The sequence below is a fragment of the Salvelinus namaycush genome, chromosome 16, assembly GCF_016432855.1.
Source record: "Salvelinus namaycush isolate Seneca chromosome 16, SaNama_1.0, whole genome shotgun sequence".
Classification (NCBI taxonomy): Eukaryota; Metazoa; Chordata; class Actinopteri; order Salmoniformes; family Salmonidae; genus Salvelinus; species Salvelinus namaycush.
The window spans coordinates 5,740,094-5,762,051 of record NC_052322.1 but is presented as its reverse complement, the minus strand read 5'-3'; the positions used below and the strand labels follow the sequence as shown (position 1 = coordinate 5,762,051).

The window sequence follows — 21,958 nt, the reverse complement described above, 5'->3', positions numbered from 1 at the left end:
CAAATACTGGGTACAGCCTTAGGTATAAGAAAGGGCTCTGTATAAACACAAATACACAGTACTGACAAATAGTGGACATACCATAAATATGAGAAGGGCCTCAATTTAATATTTATACATAGTATATCATATTTTTTACAAAGTATTAAGTAAGTAGTAGTCCTAACAAATGTACTAACAACACACTTCAACTCGTGATTCCTCTCTCCCAGTCCTTAGCACGGCCTCTCCCCCCGTGACCGGCGCCTCCAACAACCCGGTAGGATCCTACTCCATCAACGGTATCCTGGGGATCCCCCGCTCCAATGGTGAAAAGAGGAAAGGAGACGATGGTAAGAACCTCGTTTTATTTCTCTCCCCTCGTCTCTGTACTTTTCTGTGTGTGAAAGAGGATGGCATTTATGACAGCGCCGGAGCCATGTGCTTTTGTGTCTGCTCTCTCCTGTTTGTTGTTGTGTTGTGTTATCGGCAGGCAAGCCGGGGAGTGAACTGTGTATCAATCAGATTGTAGAAACAGTATGTTTTACCACCTATGCCTACAGAGCTGCATCTCAATTTTATCTGACGCTTGGCACTAGAAATCACACACAGCCTTCATACAAGTGTAATCCATTTTGGCAAGGCACCAGGGGTGCTGTTCTTTATATCACTACTTATTTAATTCTTCTTATAGACCATTAAGGTGTTAAACACAACTCATTCTTCATTTGTTTCTGTTTTGTGTAGAGTACAGCGGTAGGAATAAATTGAGATCTTTTGAATTACATACAATGAATTAGGATGCAGGCTCGTTGTTTATTGAGCAAGTGAGAGTGGAGAGCTTAACAGTAAGAGGATGAGGAATTTGAAAAAAAAATACTTATCATGCAGGGAAAGACTTTAGACAAGTGCAAGAAAGTAGAGAGAGTCCCCATACACACTCAGGTTGTACAACTGATGTTAAACGCATTTGACATAATGGTTGTGATACAACATACAACATATATTTTTGGCATGCAACAGCGAGTTTGTCTGCACAAAAATGTTTACACAACCATTCTGTAGTGTCTCCACAACGGTTGTGTAAAATAATGTGCAGACAAAGACTGTTTTGTCATAAGTGTTGTACATCAGTTGTAGAAACTGAGCGTGTACAGAGAGAGAGAGAGTGAGAGGTAGATACGTTCCAAGATTAAGTGGAAGCCCGAGCACTCCCGACCCAGAATGCCTCATTCTCAGGCTAAACATAATGAGTGGACACATAGTGCCTGAGGCCTAATAGATTATCGCTTCTGCAAACAATTGGCTTTTTAATGTCTGTGAATTAACATGTTCCCTGGTGAAGGCCTGAACAGGTGTAGGAACAGACCTTGGAGTCAGGCAGGGGGGCTGAGGTTGCTGTGCGTGTGTGTGTGTTTTTGCTTGGTTGTGTGTGTGTGTAAGAACGTGTGTGCGTGCCTGCCTGTGTGCATGGTGTGTGCGTGCGTGCGCACAACCCAGTTGGTGTGCATTGTGCATTCTCGTGCAGCATTCATCAAAGCAGGTCACTTGCTGCTTTTATGTTTCCGTCTCCTTAGTTCACTGGAGTGGCAACCACTTGGATGGGCGGAAAATAGGACATTGTAAGTTAACTTTAGCAAACCGTTTGTCTTGCTTAGGTCTGTCAGAGGCCTTTTACCTCTATAGGAGTGTAGTTGTCTGTGTGGGTTTGAGGAAGAAGAGGGAAGACACTTTGATTGTGACTATTGATATCCTCATGGCGACAATCGGGAGTAACTTTAACAAATTGTCATGAAGTGACTTCAGCACATCATATGTTCGACGTAAAGGCATGCAGTTCAATTTCCACATTTATGTTGAGGCACAGAGTGGCTGTTACATATACTGTAATTCAATATATGATGGGACTTTATGATGCAAAATGCTACAATATGAATGAATAATTATGACCTTTTAAATACAATTTTGCATAAGGAACCCCCCCCCCCCCCACACACAATCCAATATCAAGATGAGTCCTTGTCCCAGGCCATATGATTTGTAGATTCAAAAATGAATGTGAAAAGATAAGCACCATGTTATTAACAGATTATGTCTGTGTATGAGTGAAGCCGTTCTGTTCTGTGTATTCTGCACAGCTGTGGTTAAGGAAGAGGTTGAAGTTAGTAGCCTCTGCCCTTTGAGGAAGAAAAAGGTCCCCATTACTGGAAAGGCTGTAGAGATAATATAGTGTGACATGCGTTATGTACACCGCCTTCCCGTAAGACAAGCCTCAGGGACACAGGTGTCATAAGAGCCATTAATCTGGCAAAGTCATGTGTTATCGCAAATTAAAAGTAGCATGTTACATGCACTGGACGGACGGGGTGGGGATAGGGATGGAAGCAGTGGAAGTTAGTGCCATTCAAGATTAGTGAGGACTTTTCTTTTTGTTGTTGTTGCATGGCCTTATTTCTATTACAGCATATTCGATAGGTTTAGGGTACTACATGATACTCGAATTTGCCCTATACGATGGGGTTGCTACAACCTAGCCTACCAAACGAAAGTTTATAATGTAGGTGCACAGGTCGAGAGTCAAATTGAAGTAATCAAGGTGACAGTGACACATTCAATACCGCCTTGCACACTCTGGCCTGCATCTAGCTGATCTGGGGTGTCCAAAAAACTTGAGTTTCTATTGGACAAATTCAGGTAGGTCCCTCCCCGTTTCGTTCCGTTTGTTCCATTTAAGAAACGTTTTGCAACAGAATCGGCGGAATGAATACACCCCTTATCACCTGCACACACAGTTCACTTTCATCACTTTGCTCGTTATATAATTCCTTCTCGCGTCTTCCTCCTCCTTTCACCTTTTTGCTTGTGGACTTCAGTGCACAACACAACAGCTGTCTGTGACCAGGCGCAAACACCTCTCAAAGCCAAACCTTTAAACCATACCCTCTAACCGTTACACAGCCTACATAGTTGTCACCAAATTAATGTTATAGTCAACAAACTAGAACTAACACATGAGCAAACCCACAATCCAATCCATGTGTACAATCACGCAGTACAGTGTACATTAAGCAGTTACAATGGCCAGCCCCGGTGGCAATAAATTAATAAAACCGAAAGCTTAACTTAAGTTGGAAGAGTTGCCGTGTTGGATAGCCTTAGCCAGCTAGCATTCCTCTGTTTGAGTCAGGTTGTTGAGCAGGCTAAATTAACTGCATTAGCTAAGTAAGTTAAAGGTAAACTAAGAAGAAGAGAAAATACAACTACATTTCTCTCTCACTCTCTCTCTCTGCTGCTTCTCCTTAATTTTTGAAGACATTAATTTGTTCAAAACTGTTCAAATATTTTCTTTCTCTGTCAACTACTCGACACACTTTATCCAATGCCGTGGTAGCTAGTTGTAACTTATGCTTTCAGTACTAGATTAATTGATTGGCTGGACAAGATGTTAGTTCATACTGCAAGAGCTCTGATAGTTTGGAGGAAATCCTCCGGAAGTCGTCATAATTACTGTGTAAGTCTATGGAAGGGGGTGAGAACCATGATCCTCCTAGATTTTTTATTGAAGTCAAATCAAATTTTATTTGTCACATACACATGGTTAGCAGATGTTAATGCGAGTGTAGCGAAATGCTTGTGCTTCTAGTTCCGACAATGCAGTAATAACCAACAAGTAATCTAACCTAACAATTCCACAACTACTACCTTATACACACAAGTGTAAAGGGATAAAGAATATGTACATAAAGATATATGAATGAGTGATGGTACAGAACGGCATAGGCAAGATGCAGTAGATGGTATAGTGTACAGTCTATACATATGAGGTGAGTAATGTAGGGTATGTAAACATAAAGTGGCATAGTTTAAAGTGGCTAGTGATACATGTATTACCTTAAAGATGGCAAGATGCAGTGGATGATATACAGTACAGTATATACATATACATATGAGATGAGTAATGTAGGGTATGTAAACATTATATTAAGTGGCATTGTTTAAAGTGGCTAGTGATACATTTTTACATAATTTCCATCAATTCCCATTATTAAAGTGGCTGGAGTTGAGTCAGTATGTTGGCAGCGGCCACTAAATGTTAGTGGTGGCTGTTTAACAGTCTGATGGCCTTGAGATAGAAGCTGTTTTTCAGTCTCTCGGTCCCTGCTTTGATGCACCTGTACTGACCTCGCCTTCTGGATGATAGCGGGGTGAACAGGCAGTGGCTCGGGTGGTTGTTGTCCTTGATGATCTTTATGGCCTTCCTGTGACATCGGGTGGTGTAGGTGTCCTGGAGGGCAGGTAGTTTGCCCCCGGTGATGCGTTGTGCAGACCTCACTACCCTCTGGAGAGCCTTACGGTTGTGGGCGGAGCAGTTGCCATACCAGGCGGTGATACAGCCCGACAGGATGCTCTCGATTGTGCATCTGTAGAAGTTTGGGAGTGCTTTTGGTGACAAGCCGAATTTCTTCAGCCTCCTGAGGTTGAAGAGGCGCTGCTGCGCCTTCTTCACAACGCTGCCTGTGTGGGTGGACCAATTCAGTTTGTCCGTGATGTGTACACCGAGGAACTTAAAACTTTCCACCTTCTCCACTACTGCCCCGTCGATGTGGATAGGGGGGTGCTCCCTCTGCTGTTTCCTGAAGTCCACAATCATCTCATTTGTTTTGTTGACGTTGAGTGTGAGGTTATTTTCCTGACACCACACTCCGAGGGCCCTCACCTCCTCCCTGTAGGCCGTCTCGTCGTTGTTGGTAATCAAGCCTACCACTAGTGTCGTCCGCAAACTTGATGATTGAGTTGAAGGCGTGCATGGCCACGCAGTCGTGGGTGAACAGGGAGTACAGGAGAGGGCTCAGAACGCACCCTTGTGGGGCCCCAGTGTTGAGGATCAGCGGAGTGGAGATGTTGTTACCTACCCTCACCACCTGGGGGCGGCCCGTCAGGAAGTTCAGGACCCAGTTGCACAGGGCGGGGTCGAGACCCAGGGTCTCGAGCTTGATGACGAGTTTGGAGGGTACTATGGTGTTAAATGCTGAGCTGTAGTCGATGAACAGCATTCTCACATAGGTATTCCTCTTGTCCAGATGGGTTAGGGCAGTGTGCAGTGTGGTTGCGATTGCGTCGTCTGTGGACCTATTGGGTCGGTAAGCAAATTGGAGTGGGTCTAGGGTGTCAGGTAGGGTGGAGGTGATATGGTCCTTGACTAGTCTCTCAAAGCACTTCATGATGACGGAAGTGAGTGCTACGGGGCAGTAGTTGTTTAGCTCAGTTACCTTAACTTTCTTGGGAACAGGAACAATGGTGGCCCTCTTGAAGCATGTGGGAACAGCAGACTGGGATAAGGATTCATTGAATATGTCCGTAAACACACCAGCCAGCTGGTCTGCGCATGCTCTGAGGACGCGGCTGGGAATGCCGTCTGGGCCTGCAGCCTTGCGAGGGTTAACACGTTTAAATGTTTTACTCACCTCGGCTGCAGTGAAGGAGAGCCCGCAGGTTTTGGTAGCGGGCCGTGTCAGTGGCACTGTATTGTCCTCAAAGCGAGCAAAAAAGTTATTTAGTCTGTCTGGGAGCAAGACATCCTGGTCCGCGACGGGGCTGGTTTTCTTTTTGTAATCCGTGATTGACTGTAGACCCTGCCACATTCCTCTTGTGTCTGAGCTGTTGAATTGCGACTCTACTTTGTCTCTATACTGGGACTTAGCTTGTTTGATTGCCTTGCGGAGGGAATAGCTACACTGTTTGTATTCGGTCATGTTTCCGGTCACCTTGCCCTGGTTAAAAGCAGTGGTTCGCGCTTTCAGTTTCACGCGAATGCTGCCATCAATCCACGGTTTCTGGTTTGGGAATGTTTTAATCGTTGCTGTGGGTACGACATCGTCAATGCACTTTCTAATGAACTCGCTCACCGAATCAGCATATTCGTCAATGTTGTTGTTGGACGTAATGCGGAACATATCCCAATCCACGTGATCGAAGCAGTCTTGAAGCGTGGAATCAGATTGGTCGGACCAGCGTTGAACCGACCTGAGCGCGGGAGCTTGCTGTTTTAGTTTCTGTTTGTAGGCTGGAAGCAACAAAATGGAGTCGTGGTCAGCTTTTCCGAAAAGGAGGGCGGGGGAGGGCCTTATATGCGTCGCGGAAGTTAGTATAACAATGATCCAAGGTTTTTACCAGCCCTGGTAGCACAATCGATATGCTGATAGAATTTAGGGAGTTTTGTTTTCAGATTAGCCTTGTTAAAATCCCCAGCTACGATGAATGCAGCCTCAGGGTGTGTGGTTTCCAGTTTACAAAGAGTCAGATAAAGTTCGTTCAGGGCCATCGATGTGTCTGCTTGGGGGGGAATATATACGGCTGTGATTATAATCGAAGAGAATTCCCTTGGTAGATAATGCGGTCGACATTTGATTGTGAGGAATTCTAAATCTGGTGAACAGAATGACTTGAGTTCCTGTATGTTGTTATGATCACACCACGTCTCGTTGATCATAAGGCATACACCCCCGCCCCTCTTCTTACCAGAAAGATGTTTGTTTCTGTCGGTGCGATGCGTGAAGAAACCAGCTGGCTGCACCGACTCCGTTAGCGTCTCTCGAGTGAGCCATGTTTCCGTGAAGCAAAGAACGTTACAATCCCTGATGTCTCTCTGGAATGTTACCCGTGCTCGGATTTCATCAACCTTATTGTCAAGAGACTGGACATTGGCGAGTAGTATGCTAGGGAGTGGAGCGCGATGTGCCCGTCTCCGAAGCCTGACCAGGAGACCGCCTCGTTTGCCCCTTTTTCGGCGTCGTTGTTTAGGGTCACCGGCTGGGATCAGATCCATTGTATTGGGTGGAAGGCAAAACACCAGATCCGCTTCGGGAGAGTCATATTCCTGGTTGTAACGATGGTGAGTTGACGTTGCTCTTATATTCAGTAGTTCCTCCCGACTGTATGTAATGAAACCTAAGATTACCTGGGGTACCAATGTAAGGAATAACACATAAAACAACAAAATACTGCATAGTTTCCTAGGAACGCGAAGCGAGGCGGCCATCTCGGTCGGCGCCGGAAGTATACCCAGAGGAGGATTGAAAATACACCAAGGCAAACTCAGTGCCATCATTGAATCAGAGGGCTCATTCATCACAAAACCCACTGATATTGCCAACTACTTTAATGATTTTTATATTAGCAAGATTAGCAAAATAGGCATCACATGCCATCAACAAACGCTGACACTATACATCCAAGTATAACTGACCAAATTATGAAAGACAAGCATTGTAATTTGGAATTCTGTAAAGGAGAGGTGGAAGAGGTGGAAGAGGTGAATAAATTATTGCTCTCTATCAATGACAAGCCACCGGGGTCTGACAACTTGGATGGAAAATTACTGAGGATAATAGCGGACAAAATGACCACTCCTATTTGCCATATATTCAATCTAAGCCTACAAGAAAGTGTGTGCCCTCAGGCTTGGAGGGAAGCAAAAGTCATACCGCTACTCAAGAATAGTAAAGCCCCCTTTACTGGCTCAAATAACCAACCAATCAGGCTGTTACCAACCCTTAGTAAACTTTTGGGAAAAAGGGTGTTTGACCAGGTACAATTCTGTTATACAGTAAACAAATTAACAGACTTTCAGCACGCTTATAGGGAAGGACATTCCACAGGAATGGCACTTACGCAAATTACTGATGATTGGCTGAGAGAAACTGATGATAAAAAGATTAGATCGATCATAGTCTGCTGCTGGAAAAACATATGTTATGGCTTTACACCCACTGCTATATTGTGAATATAGAGTTACATGTCTAAAAGAACACAGAGGGTGTTCTTTAATTGAAGCCTCTCCAACATAATCCAGGTAGAATCAGGAATTCCACAGGGCAGCTGTCTAGGCCCGTTACTTTTTCAATCTTTACAAATGACATGCCACTGGCTTTAAAACTTCTTCGGAATCGGTGTCCCTTCCACGGGACGGTTGAGCTAACATAGGCTAATGCGATTAGCATGAAGTTGTAAGTAACAAGAACATTTCCCAGGACATAGACATATCTGATATTGGCAGAAAGCTTAAATTCTCATTCATTCTTGTTAATCAATTTACAGTAGATATTACAGTGAAAGAATACCATGCTATTGTTTGAGGAGAGTGCACAATTTAGAACATGATAGTTATTAATAAACAAATTAGGCACATTTGGGCAGTCTTGATACAAAATGTTGAACAGAAACGCAAAAATGGGCAGATCCTTGAGGTTTTAAACTACTAGTGCACATCTCTGACACCTATGCATATCCCACATGACATGACACCAAAGGCCTCTTCACAATCCTCAAGTCAAGAACAGAATATGCGAGGTGCACAGTACTACATAGAGCCATGGCTACATGGTGTTGTGACCTTACTTTCATTAATCTGATGACTGTTATGTATCGAATCAACTAACTATGTTTAATTGTTACTCGATAAATTAATCATGTAACAATTAACTCATCAGGATTTGAGGCACCACATAATTAGTTGTTTATTGAGTTACCATCTCCCAAATGAAACTCTAGAAGATATATAAGTTATATATCGATAAGTCATTTATTAATCATTACCTCATATTAATTCTCATTCTGAATACTCGTAACATTCTTGCATCTGCACAAACCCCAGCTTTACTGATCATTCCGTACCACACAAATTGATTTAATTATTTATTTACCAACTAACTAAATGATAACACAGGACACACACACATGGTATAAGTTATTGATTTGAAACGTAATACGGTGAAAACAGGTCCCTAGCGGTCCAACACCAACATGACTGCTTGTTTATCGAAAGAGGGAGGAGTAGAGAGGAACAAAGAAAGAGAGACAAACTTATACACTTGAACTACGCTCAAAGTAATCATAATACTTTGCCCCGAACCGCAGCCCGTTTGGGGTAAGAAATAATTAATGTATTTACGTGTTTGAATGTCTTCCTTCGTCGTTTATCTCTGTTGGATCCAGGCTTTAGAGGAAAGGGTTCCATTGGCCTTCTCCCGAGCTCTTAAGTGTAAGGATCTGATTGTCCACACGAGGTCACAGTGTCCTTCTTAGTTGTCTGTGGCTTCAAGGCCTTGTCCTGTAGTCTGAAGCAGACTAACAGGGTGGTGTTAACTTTCACTCCCAGGAAGATGGGTCCTCTGAAGACAGTTAATCAGCCGTGTTGATGATCTCCAGTGGGGTGATGAGAGCAGTGTAGTTGATGATGATTTGAAGAGAGTAACAGGATGGTCCTACTTACATTTACTTTCTTAGATGCTGTAACATTGATTGTTAGAGAGGCTAATTTGTTGTCTTCACCTTGTGTTGATTTTCAGGGTCGTAACCAATGGAGACCTAAGCTGCAGCTTGGGTCTTTCTAGTCTGATATGTTCATTCTCAACTCATCCTTTATACACTTTGGTAAAAAAGGGGCGTTTCTATCATGCTGTCACGCTCTCTGAGCTCCCTAGGGTGTGGCTACTTACTGGGGCAAAGTATCATAAAAATTATAATCTCGTTAGAAAACTAAAATCACATTCCTATCTAAACAAAAATATTCTCAACATCTTTTATATTTCCTACACAACGTAAAGGATGAAAACCTGTCATATACAGGGTGTATACTTTTCAAGTTACAATATTTTCATTAAAACCTTTTTATACCATTTTTAATGACATCACAAAATCGACATTCATTTTTCATAGACCATATCTCATCATTCCCCACATTCGAATGTTTGGAACAATGTGTTCACTTTTGGACGTTAGAGTTTTTGGGCGGCAAAAAGTATTTGTTAATAAAGGACATTCTAAATCAGCAATACTACATGATAAAAAGAGTCCTCTGATGCATATAATTTACGACCGGGCGTGATGTGTCACAAACTCCCACATCAATCTGGTAGAAGTTGATCCATTGTAACCTGATCTTTGGATCCTCACAGGATGTCACGTTCTGACCATAGTTCTTATGTGTTTTGCTTGTTTTAGTGTTGGTCAGGACGTGAGCTGGGTGGGCATTCTATGTTGTGTGTCTTGTTTGTCCGTTTCTATGTTTGGCCTAATATGGTTCTCAATCAGAGGCAGATGTTTTGTGTTGTCTCTGATTGGGAATCATATATAGGTGGCTTGTTTTGTGTTGGGGATTGTGGGTGGTTGTTTCCTGTCTTTATGTTTTCTCTGCACCAGCTAGGACTGTATCGGTTTGCCACATTTGTTATTTTGTATTTGTTTAGTGTTCACAGTATTTTCGTAATTAAATATGTTGAGCACAAACTACGCTGCGTCTTGGTCCGATCCCTGTTACACCCTCTCTTCTCATGAAGAGAGGGAAGGCTGCCGTTACACAGGAGAGTCACGACAATGTTCAGTTACATCAGTTACATCAGGTAACTGATGCAAGCAGTAGAATCAGATTTTTTTTAAACTGATAAAAATACACCTTATGGAACAGCGGGGACTGTGAAGAGACAGGCACAGATACATGCTAACACACGCACTCTACACTCAGATTTTTTATTGTTGATATGTGCTAGTAGAGTAGTGGCCAGAGGGCACACACTTAATGGTCTCCCGAGTAGCGCAGCGGTCTAAGGCACTGCATCTCAGTGCAAGAGGCATCACTGCAGCCCCTGGTTCAAATCCAGGCTGCATACATCCGGCCATGATTGGGAGTCCCATAGGGTGGTGCATAATATGCCCAGCATTGTCTGAGGTAGGACATAATTGTCAATAAGAATTTGTTCTTAGTTTAAAAAAAAAGTGTTTTGAAATGTACTGTCATGTAATATTTTTAATTGTATATAACTGCCTTAATGTTGCTGGACCCCAGGAAGAGTAGCTGTGGCCTTGGCAGCAGCTAATGGGTATCCATAATAAATACAAATATTGATGACCTGGAACGTGCCCAGAATTTAATGTTGACACTTACTACTTGTGACAGTGTGTTGTGAAGAATCAGGATGGATGTGGCTTTGAGAAGTGTGCAAAGGCCAGACAGAAGAAATTGCGCAAAACAAATGTTGTTCACAGATACAAATATTGACAGAGGGTAAATTCTCTATGCAATTTGTTTCACTTTTGGATACAGAAGTTCTGCTGGATGATTTAGCAAGCAGCTCAGCTAAGTAGCTAGCTAGCTAGATAACGTTTCCTAGCTCCTCTGTCCTAGCTAGCTAGTATTAGGTAATACCTCAAACATATTTTTGAATATGCGATTTAGCATGAGATAATCTGTGGCATAGCTAGCTAGCAAACGTTAGCTGCCAGCTAGCTAGCTAACATCGACATGACAATGTCCATGCAATTTGTTTAGCTAGCTGTTTAGGATTAGCTAGCTAACGTAAACTCACCCTATTCCGTACAAATGTGCGTAACCGCGACATTCAAACAAGGCTACAAAGAAAACTAATGTGTGTTGACTTCAAAATCGGGGGTGTGAACTTGGTTTCTATTCAAGCGTTGTTCGACATGGTAATGGCTCTATAGTATTGGAGAAAAGTTGAAAAAAACCTGACCCTCCGTTACATCTTGACGTGTCATGTCGTAACGTACAGCACGCATAAAGCAACTATTTCTGTCTTACAATCTCTCCACCAGGTGTAGCACTTCTCTCATCGTTTAAAAACAAGAAATGGACAGTGACGGGGGTAAGGGGGGAATACCTCGTCATTTTTTTGGTCATCATTGCATGCGATCATCATTCTCAAAGCCGCTGTTTACTTCTAAGATGACTTTAGCACCGCCCTAAAAACCCGATTCAAATTCGACACAAACCTTCAAATAGGTATGTAATGACACATTATATAAACTCTTTATAGTGTTTTATTTACATTTTAGAGGCGATAAGGTGATAAGTTGGACAGATCGAGTGAAAAAGGCAAATTTTCCCACACGACATCTGTCCTTCTCACTATCACGCATTAGTTTCGCTTCCCCACCCGCCATTTTTAAAAAGACCCGACGGGGCTCATTGCCTGCTTGAATTATGCAGAAACGGGCAGTGTTTAGGTCATGTAATTGATTTTGTTGGAAAGGGGAGAAATTGTGCTTTACAATGGTATTGACATTACAGTTGATCTGGAAGTATTACGTTTTTGGGGCGCTAAAATAAGGGCAATTGTACGGACCAAGGCGATGTACAAGTTTACGTTAGTTATCTAACCTTAACTCAGTTTCTGTCTCTACCAAGGTATCTGGCATGTTAGCTAGCTACAGTAGCATCCTTTGTCAGCACACTAGTGGGTCCAATTTTAAGGCTAACTTCCTATCTAACTAGTGTATGAAGCAAAAATTGTGATAACTAACCCATTTAATCTGTGGTAGCTAGCTGTTAGTGATTGCAAATAATGTTAAACACTAGCTATTATTATTATTACCTAGCAGTGGATAACATAACTAGCTAAGCCTAAATGGTATAATAATGATGATTGTAGAGTTATGTGTAGCTAGAGTGTCTATGCTAAATTGTCATAGATTCCTCCTCTCCCACAGATTCTCATATGGTCTCAGACTCCAGGATGGGAAATGCTTAACAAGAAAGAAACAGATGAAGACACAGAAGGTGATCATGAGACCCTATGTTGTATTTTAAATAGTTAAAACTTCTTATGGCTGCAGGGCGGTGCCGTTATACTTATGACAACAGCCCGTCCAAGTGCAGGGCGCGAAATTCAAAAGATATTTTTTAGAAATATTTAACTTTCACACATTAACAAGTCCAATACAGCAAATGAAAGATACACATCTTGTGAATCCAGCCAACATGTCCGATTTTTTAAATGTTTTACAGCGAAAACACCACGTATATTTATGTTAGCTCACCACCAAATACAAAAAAGCACAGACATTTTTCACAGCACAGGTAGCTTGCACAAAACCAACCTAACTAACCAAGAACCAACCAAACTAACCAAGAAACAACTTCATCAGATGACAGTCTTATAACAAGTTATACAATAAATCTATGTTTTGTTCGAAACATTTGCATATTTGAGGTATAAATCATAGTTTTACATTGCAGCTACAATCGGAAATAGCACCGAAGCAGCTAGAACAATTACAGAGACCAAATTGAAATACCTAAATACTCATCATAAAACATTTATGAAAAATACATGGTGTACAGCAAATTAAAGACAAACATCTTGTGAATCCAGCCAATATTTCCGATTCTTTAAGTGTTTTACAGCGAAAACACAATATAGCATTATATTAGCTTACCACAATAGCCAAAAACACAACAGCATTGATTCAAGCCAACAGTAGCGATAACGAATAAACCAGCAAAAGATATGAATTTTTTCACTAACCTTCTTAAAATTCATCAGATGACAGTCCTATAACATCATATTACACAATACATATATTGTTTGTTCGAAAATGTGCATATTTAGCGGCACAAATCGTGGTTATACAATGTGAATACTAGGCAAAATGCAATAACAATGTCCGGAGAAATCTTGGAGAGGCACCTAATCTAATCAAATAACTATTCATAAACGTTACTAAAAAATACATGTTGGACAGCAAATTAAAGATAGCTTAGTTCTTAATGCAATCGCCGTGTTAGAATTCTAAAAATAACTTCATTACGACATGCAGCTTACGTTATGGCGAGAGAGCGCCCAAAATCTGGGCGCAAACTAATAGTACACATGTTCGACAGATATATGAAATAACATCATAAATGGGTCCTACTTTGATGATCTTCCATCAGAATGTTGTACAAGGGGTCCTTTGTCGGGAACAATCGTTGTTTGGTTTTAGAATGGCATTTTTCCCTCTTGAATTAGCAAGCACACTAGCCAAGTGGCGCGAAGCTCTCCTTCCTGAACAAACGCAGAGAACGCAACACGCCTAACCTCCCGAAAAAATTTCAATAATATGATAAAACTATATTGAAAAAACATACTTTACGATGATATTGTCACATTTATCAAATAAAATCAAAGCCGGAGATAGTAGCCGTCTATAACGACAGCTTTTCAGAAGGCAATCCCCGGTTCCTTCTCGCGCCTTCCAGAAAACAGGAAATTGGTGTCAAGTCATGCCAAGAGCTCTTATTCGACCTCAGATCAAGATATACACTCCATTTCTTCTCTCACTGCCTGTTGACATCTAGTGGAAGGCGTATGAAGTGCATGTATACTAATACATATCAAGCAAATTAATAGGGATGCCCTGGAACAGAGCATCGATTTCAGATTTTCCACTTCCTGTCAGGAAGTTTGCTGCAAAATGAGTTCTGTTTTACTCACAGATATAATTCAAACGGTTTTAGAAACTAGAGAGTGTTTTCTATCCAATAGTAATAATAATATGCATATTGTACGAGCAAGAATTGAGTACGAGGCCATTTGAAATGGGCACCATCCATCCAAGCTACTCAATACTGCCCCTGCAGCCCAAAGAAGTTATTAATCTGTTGTCAATTTCTATTCTGACTTATAGTATTAAAAAGGGGAGTACCCCTCCTCCTGTTTATCTGAATTAGCTAGGCTACTCACTATACCAATGATAGGCTATATATTTGAGTCACTGCAATTCAAATTGTTTTCCCAATGTATCCTATTAAATTGCATTTTTGAGGAGATTATTCGCTGTTATAAATGGCCAGACGGTTTCCACTTGCTTTTAAGCAATATTTTTTAGAATGTATGAATATTGGTAGGCCTAACTCATTAATACATGGTCAGCAGGTTTCCACTTTTTTTAATGCTATCTTTTCAGCACTTATAAATGTGACCTGTTTCAGGAAACTAGGCGTATGTCGCAAATCACGACTTCACAGGAGAGCCATTTGAAAAAAAATACTTTTATGTCATCTGTAAATACAAATACAGTTGTTAAATTACGAGCCTTATTGGTTTAGCCAAAGAAAAAGTCAGGAACCTTACCTGCTAGCCACGATTGGCTAGATAATGAGTGGGGTGGACATGCTGAGAGATGAGTTGCAGATTGGTCTGCGGTGTAGCATCTTCTGTCTATAAAATGAGCTGCTCGTTATGCAAACATAATCCTTTCTACTGCAGTTTTTTTGGAAAGATATAACTTTAGCCACGGAGAACTGCAAATATGATGCTACTGCTTTCAATAACATTGCTGCCGTGAATTTATCAGGTGCTATCGACAAAGGTCAGTGGGAAAAAGTTGTGATGGACTACTTTCTGGAGGACGATCGTGCCATGCTGACTCTCTCTGACTCTGAAAAATGAATCAGACGATGAGTAAATCCTGGATTTAAGTAAACAAAGAAACGGCGATCAACGTGTATGAACTGTGTGTAACTTTAGTGATGTTTTCACCAGAATGCCATTTCGCATTGATATTTATAGCCTAATGTTAGCTAGCTAACATTGAACTTATTTGGTTAACTTTAACTAGCTATGACAATCGGTTTGTATGGCTAGTACTCTATGGCTTGGGATTATAGTTCATTGTTTAGCTAGCTAGCTAACAGTAACGTTACATGTCTAAACAAAAGACCCCAAGTTAAAGCTTGCTGTTAGCTAGATAACGTTAGCTGATGTGAGATGGTTGGCTAGCTAGCTAACATTACGTGTATGAACTGTGTAGTGATATCTCAGAAAGTCATTTCACATCTATTGTATAATAATGCTAAAATATTTGTATCTGGAATCTGTCTTTCAGCATCAGTAGAACACGCCTGACTCCACCAGTCATACAAGGAGAATGGTCTAATGCCTCCCATCAGAAAGAGAGCTGGCCCAAGCAAGCACAGGTTACATCTGAAGCATGAGGACTTGCAGTGAGTGGTGAACTACATCAATAACTACGCAGAGGATAATGCAATATTATTCATTCTGTATTGGTAGAATTGAAGCATCCAGCATTCATTTATGTCAGATGGGCTCTCAGTCAGTCATCCAAAAAGCTAAAATAAATAATAATAATAATAGGTTTTTTGAGCAACGTCTTTGTAAAGGTTCAAACAGAAACCTATTTGTTTTTTGGAACCTTTTTAATAAGGTAGAAAGGCACCCAATGGAGCTGTCAGAGAAATCCCTGCACTAAAATAAGGTGGTCATGATCAGATGATTTTAGGACAACACATGCAGGGAGAAAAAACACATTCCTCATCAAATATCACGCATACACACACACCCCCTCACTCGTACACACACACACACACACACCCCGTCTTTCCCCCTCACACTCACATTTCCCTCCTAACACACTTGAAACCGCACCCAATTCCAGTGCCCTATTCAGTTTACTCTAAAGATCTATTTCTCAGCATCAGTCGGGTTCATCCCGTGGCCTCAGCCATTAAAAAAAAGGTCAAGCAGGCAGGCAGAATGGCAATAACACCTCTGAAATGGTACCATCAGTGGAACATGATTGATCAAATGAATTCCATAGCACAGAAAAATGTGGAATTAAGTCGTGTATTATACACATAATGAGTTGAGGCAAGATGTTCATTCCAAGTTAATTTCGCCTCCCCTCCATGGCCCAGGCCGGATCAGGCAATCGATAGTGGCCTTGCATATCATATATCACACCTGCCTTCACCCTGGAGAGAACATAATCTGCTGCAAATTTAGAATGACAGTTTTGTACTACGGGAGCTAAAGCCCTACCTCATCCGCTAGCTGCCTCCCGGCCTGGGGAAGAAGGGAAGGGAGGGTGTATAGGAGGAATGGGTAGCGTCCCAAATACACTCTATTCCCTTTATAGTGAACTACTTTTGACCAGGGCCATAGGGCTCTGGTCAAAATAATGTAATATATAATGAATATGGTGCCATTTGGGAAGCAGCTATGATGATGGTGGCAGAGATTTTCCCCGTGGAGGTTCACGGCGACGTTCTCTGGACGTTGTGAAGAAGTTTTAGATGAGGGGAGAGCAGTGCAGCATGATGGGGCAGGTTGATGGGGTCAGCGGTCAAGGAAGGACAGGAGAGGAGGAGAGGCTCATTTGTTTATAGAGTGTGTGTGTGTGTGTGTGCCCTCAGTGCCCGTTCTCTTTCAGTCCTGAATATCCACTCTCTCTTTTCTCTTCCTGGAGAGAGCCCAGCAAACCAACATTGGTTCTATGAATGTTCCCAGAACATTTAATTAAGTTGTGGGAAAGGTATAAGAACATTCCCCTCAAAAGTTTGAATAAAACAAATCTGTCCTGATGATTATACAATGTTTGTATTAGGATATATGACATGTTCCTGTGTTGTTGCAAGAATGTTCACAGAACACAATTTTATTTTAAAGTTCCAAAAATATGTTATCTGTCCGGTTGTACTGATTATACAATGTTTTTATTAGGGTGCACAAAAAAATCATCCGATGTTGCAAAAATGTTCACAGATTTGTTTTACTGTTCTTTAATTAAAACTTATTTGGGATCAATGTCCCTTCCACGGGATGGTTGAGCTAACGTAGGCTAATGCGATTAGCATGAGGTTGTAAGTAACAAGAACATTTCCCAGGACATAGACATATCTGAAACTGGCAGAAAGCTTACATTCTTGTTCATCTAACTGCACTGTCCAATTTACAGAAGCTATTACAGTGAAAGAATACCATGCTATTGTTTGAGGATAGTGCACAGTTTTGAACATGAAACGTTATTAATAAACAAATTAGGCACATTTGGGCAGTCTTGATACAACATTTTGAACAGAAATGCAATGGTTCATTGGAATAGTCAAAAAATGTGCGCATACACTGCTGCCATCTAGTGGCCAGAATCTAAATTGCACCCGGGCTGGAATAATACATTATGGCCTTTCTCTTGCAATTCACAGATGGTACAAAAAATACAAAAGAACGGTTGTTTTTTCTTTGTATTATCTTATACCAGATCTATTGTGTTATATTCTCCTACATTCCTTTAACATTTCCACAAACTTGAAAGTGTTTCTTTTCAAATAGTACCAAGAAAATGCATATCCTTGCTTCAGGGCCTGAGCTACAGGTAGTTAGATTTGGGTATGTCATTTTAGAAGATTATTTTTTTTTATAAGGGGCAGATCCTTAAGAGGTTTCCAAAACAATTCATTAGCTTATGAGAACAGTCATAACATTCCATCAACGTTTTTAGAATGTTATGACTGTGTCATAAAATGATTAACATTCCATTAAGTTTTCTTTATTGATTAGGAATTGTGTTGTAAAGCAAGGTCATGTAGAAACAACACACATGGCAATTATCTGTAAACATAATACATTTTGACAGGTGTAGACAAACAAAATACCCATTGTGATCTGCCTTGGCAGCAGCTAATGGTGGTCTGGAATAAAAAAATATATAATACAAAAGCCACATGTTAGCGCAAGGTGTAAATGAGGATAATGTGTATTTTGATTGTGTAGACGGATCTGGACTGTGAACCATTTGAATCATCATTATCCCACCTTCTAAATCATTGAAAGGTGGCACCCTTGACTTATTAAATCAATATGGGAACTAAATTTAAAAAAATTAACATTATTTGAAAGAATATCTGTAAAATAATTTGCATACAGGGAGGGACCAGCATATGTGGACGCAGTGGATTAATGGTTAATTGAGTAGACAAAAGGAAACATTGTGCTTTCCTCGTGTCACGCCCTGACCTTAGTATTCTATGTTTTCTTTATTATTTTGGTTAGGTCAGGGTGTGATGAGGGTGGGTATGCTTGTTTTGCATTGTCTAGGTTTTTTTGTATGTCTAGGGGTTTTGGTAAGTCTAGGTATATGTATGTCTATGGTGGCCTGAATTGGTTCCCAATCAAAGGCAGCTGTTTATCGTTGTCTCTGATTGGGGATCATATTTAGGTTGCCATTTTCCCTTTTGGTTTTGTGGGTTCTTGTCTATGTGTAGTTGCCTGTTCAGCACTCATTTGTATAGCTTCACGGTTCGTTTTGTTATTTTGTTTGTTTTGTTCTGTGTTCATTCTTATATTAAAGAAGAATGTACGCATACCACGCTGCGCCTTGGTCTCTTCCCTACGACGGCCGTGACAGAAGAACCCACCACAAAAGGACCAAGCAGCGTGTGAATGAGGAGTGGACATCCTGGACCCGGGAGAAAGATGAGTGGAGGACATCCTGGACCTGGGAGGAGGTAATGGCAGGGGACAAGACCTTGCCATGGAAGCAGGTGGAAATAGCACAGGAGGAACGGCGACGATACGAGGGGACACGGTTAGCAAGGAAGCCCGAGAGGCAGCCCCAATAAATTTTTTTGGGGGGGCCACACGAGGAGAATGGCTGAGTCAGGTTGGAGACCTGAGCCAACTCCTCGTGCTTACCGTGGGGAGCGTGTAACTGATCAGGCACCGTGTTATGCAGAGATGCGCATGGTGTCTCCAGTTCGCATTCTTAGCCCGGTGCGCTCTATTCCAGCTCCTCGCATTTGCCGGGCTAGAATGTGCATCCAACCATGACGCATTGAGCCAGCTCTACGTTCCAGATCTCCAATGCGTCTCCACGGCCCAGTGTATCCTGTGCCTCCTCCCCGCACTCACCCTGAGGTGCGTGTCCCCAGCCCGGTACCACCAGTGCCGGCCCCACACACCAGGCCTCCTGTGCGCCTCCACAATCCAGTACGTCCTGTTCCTGCTCCTCGCACTCGCCCTGAGGTGCGTGTCCTCAGCCCGGTACCACCAGTTCCGGCACCACGCATCAGGCATCCAGTGCGCTTCCACAGTCCAGTACGGCCTGTGCCTCTTCCCCGCACTCGCCCTGAGGTACGTGTCCTCATTCCGGTACCACCAGTTCCGGCACCACGCATCAGGCTTCCATTGCGCTTCCATAGTCCAGAGCTTAAAGCGACAGTACCCAGTCCAGAGCTTCCGGCGACAGTACCCAGTCCAGAGCTTCCGGCGACAGTACCCAGTCCAGAGCTTCCGGCGACAGTACCCAGTCCAGAGCTTCCGGCGACAGTACCCAGTCCAGAGCTTCCGGCGACAGTACCCAGTCCAGAGCTTCCGGCGACAGTACCCAGTCCGGATCCTCCAACGACGGGCCACAGTCCGGAACCTCCAACGACGGGCCACAGTCCGGAACCTCCAACGACGGGCCACAGTCCGGAACCTCCAACGACGGGCCACAGTCCGGAACCTCCAACGACGGGCCACAGTCCGGAACCTCCAACGACGGGCCACAGTCCGGAACCTCCAACGACGGGCCACAGTCCGGAACCTCCAACGACGGGCCACAGTCCGGAACCTCCAACGACGGGCCACAGCCCGGAACCTCCAACGACGGGCCACAGTCCGGAACCTCCAACGACGGGCCACAGTCCGGAACCTCCAACGACGGGCCACAGTCCGGAACCTCCAACGACGGGCCACAGTTCGGAACCTCCTACGACGGGGCACAGTTCGGAACCTCCAACGACGGCCACAGTTCGGAACCTCCAACGACGATCCCCAGTCCGGGGCCTCCAGCGACGATCCCCAGTCCGGGGCCTCCAGCGACGATCCCCAGTCCGGGGCCTCCAGCGACGATACCCAGCCCGGGGCCTCCAGTGACGATCCCCAGCCCGGGGTCTCCGGCAATGATCCACGGTCTGGATCTACAAAGGCGGAGGGATCAGTGTAAAGAGGGGGGGCGGCGTCCAGAACCAGAGCCGCCACCGAGGGTAGATGCCCACCCGGACCCTCCCCTATAAGTTCAGGTTTGCGGTCGGGAGTCCGCACCTTTGGGGGGGGGGGGGGGGGGGGGTACTGTCACGCCCTGACCTTAGTTATCTATGTTTTCTTTATTATTTTGGTTAGGTCAGGGTGTGACGAGGGTGGGTATGCTTGTTTTGTATTGTCTAGGGTTTTTTGTATGTGTAGGGGTTTTGGTAAGTCTAGGTATATGTCTATGGTGGCCTGAATTGGTTCCCAATCAGAGGCAGCTGTTTATCCTTGTTTCTGATTGGGGATCATATTTAGGTTGCCATTTTCCCTTTCGGTTTTGTGGGTTCTCGTCTATGTGTAGTTGCCTGTTCAGCACTCATTTGTATAGCTTCATGGTTCGTTTTGTTATTTAGTTATTTTTGTCCTGTGTTCATTCTTATATTAAAGAAGAATGTACGTATACCACACTGCGCCTTGGTCTCCTCCCTACGACGGCCGTGACACCTCGTCATTTCCATGTCACGCCTGCTCCCACTCTCCCTCTCTGGTGGTCGAGGGTGCCAGACTGCCTGTCATTACGCACACCTGTCACGCTCACCTGCGCTTCATTGGACCCACCTATACTCCAACACTATTTTAGTGCCTCCCCTTTATCTGTCTGTTTCCTCTGTTTCATCCCCGTGTCAGCATTGATGTCGTTATTTTGTCTCCTGTCCAGAAGCTGTTCCTGTCCTGTTTCATGTCTGTTGTCTATTAAATGTTCTCCCTGTACCTGCTTCCTATCTCCAGCGTCGATCCTCACAGATTGCTGACACCAAAATCGGAAGCATCAGGAAGGCCTTGTTTTTTGTTGGTGACGTCAGGTCCGGGTGCCGTTGTAGATGGAACTGGGGACACCTCAGCTAGCTCGTGGGGTTCCACGCCCTAGCTGGCTCAAGAGGTTTTCTTGCCTCGGTGGGCTCGGCAGGCGCCCACCCCACATCATGCTGCAGCCGGCCATCAGGCTCCCATGCCTCAGCCGTTTCGTTAGGCTCCCACGCCTCAGCCGGTTCGCCAGGCTCCAACGCCTCTGCCGGTTCGTCAGGCTTCTACACCCCAGGCGGCTTGTCTAGCGCACATGCCTCGTCAGGCTCGCCCAGGTGGGACGCCGGGTGGTGCCCCTAGAGGGGGGGGGGTACTGTCACGCATGCCCCCGCTCTCCCTCTCTGGCACTCGAGGGCGCCAGACTGCCTGTCATTATGCACAACTATAACCATTGTTACCCGTACCTGCTCTTCACTGGACCCACCTGGACTCCATCACTATTTTATTGCCGCCCCTTTTTCTGTCTGTTTCCTCTGGTACATACCCGTGTCAGCATTGAGGTTGTTATTTTGTCCCCTGTCCAGACGCTG

The 21,958-nt window shown here is 43.5% G+C and overlaps 1 protein-coding gene across 1 annotated transcript in view; it reads left to right on the top strand.

Annotated features, from left to right (window-relative positions):
* LOC120060587 (paired box protein Pax-2a-like) overlaps positions 1-21,958 on the top strand; it is a 53,270-nt gene that overhangs the window by 12,590 nt on the left and 18,722 nt on the right. Inside the window, exons 5-6 of the mRNA XM_039009962.1 lie at positions 213-332; positions 1,557-1,601. Coding sequence (XP_038865890.1) covers positions 213-332; positions 1,557-1,601 — 165 coding nt within the window. The remainder of the gene's footprint in view (positions 1-212; positions 333-1,556; positions 1,602-21,958) is intronic.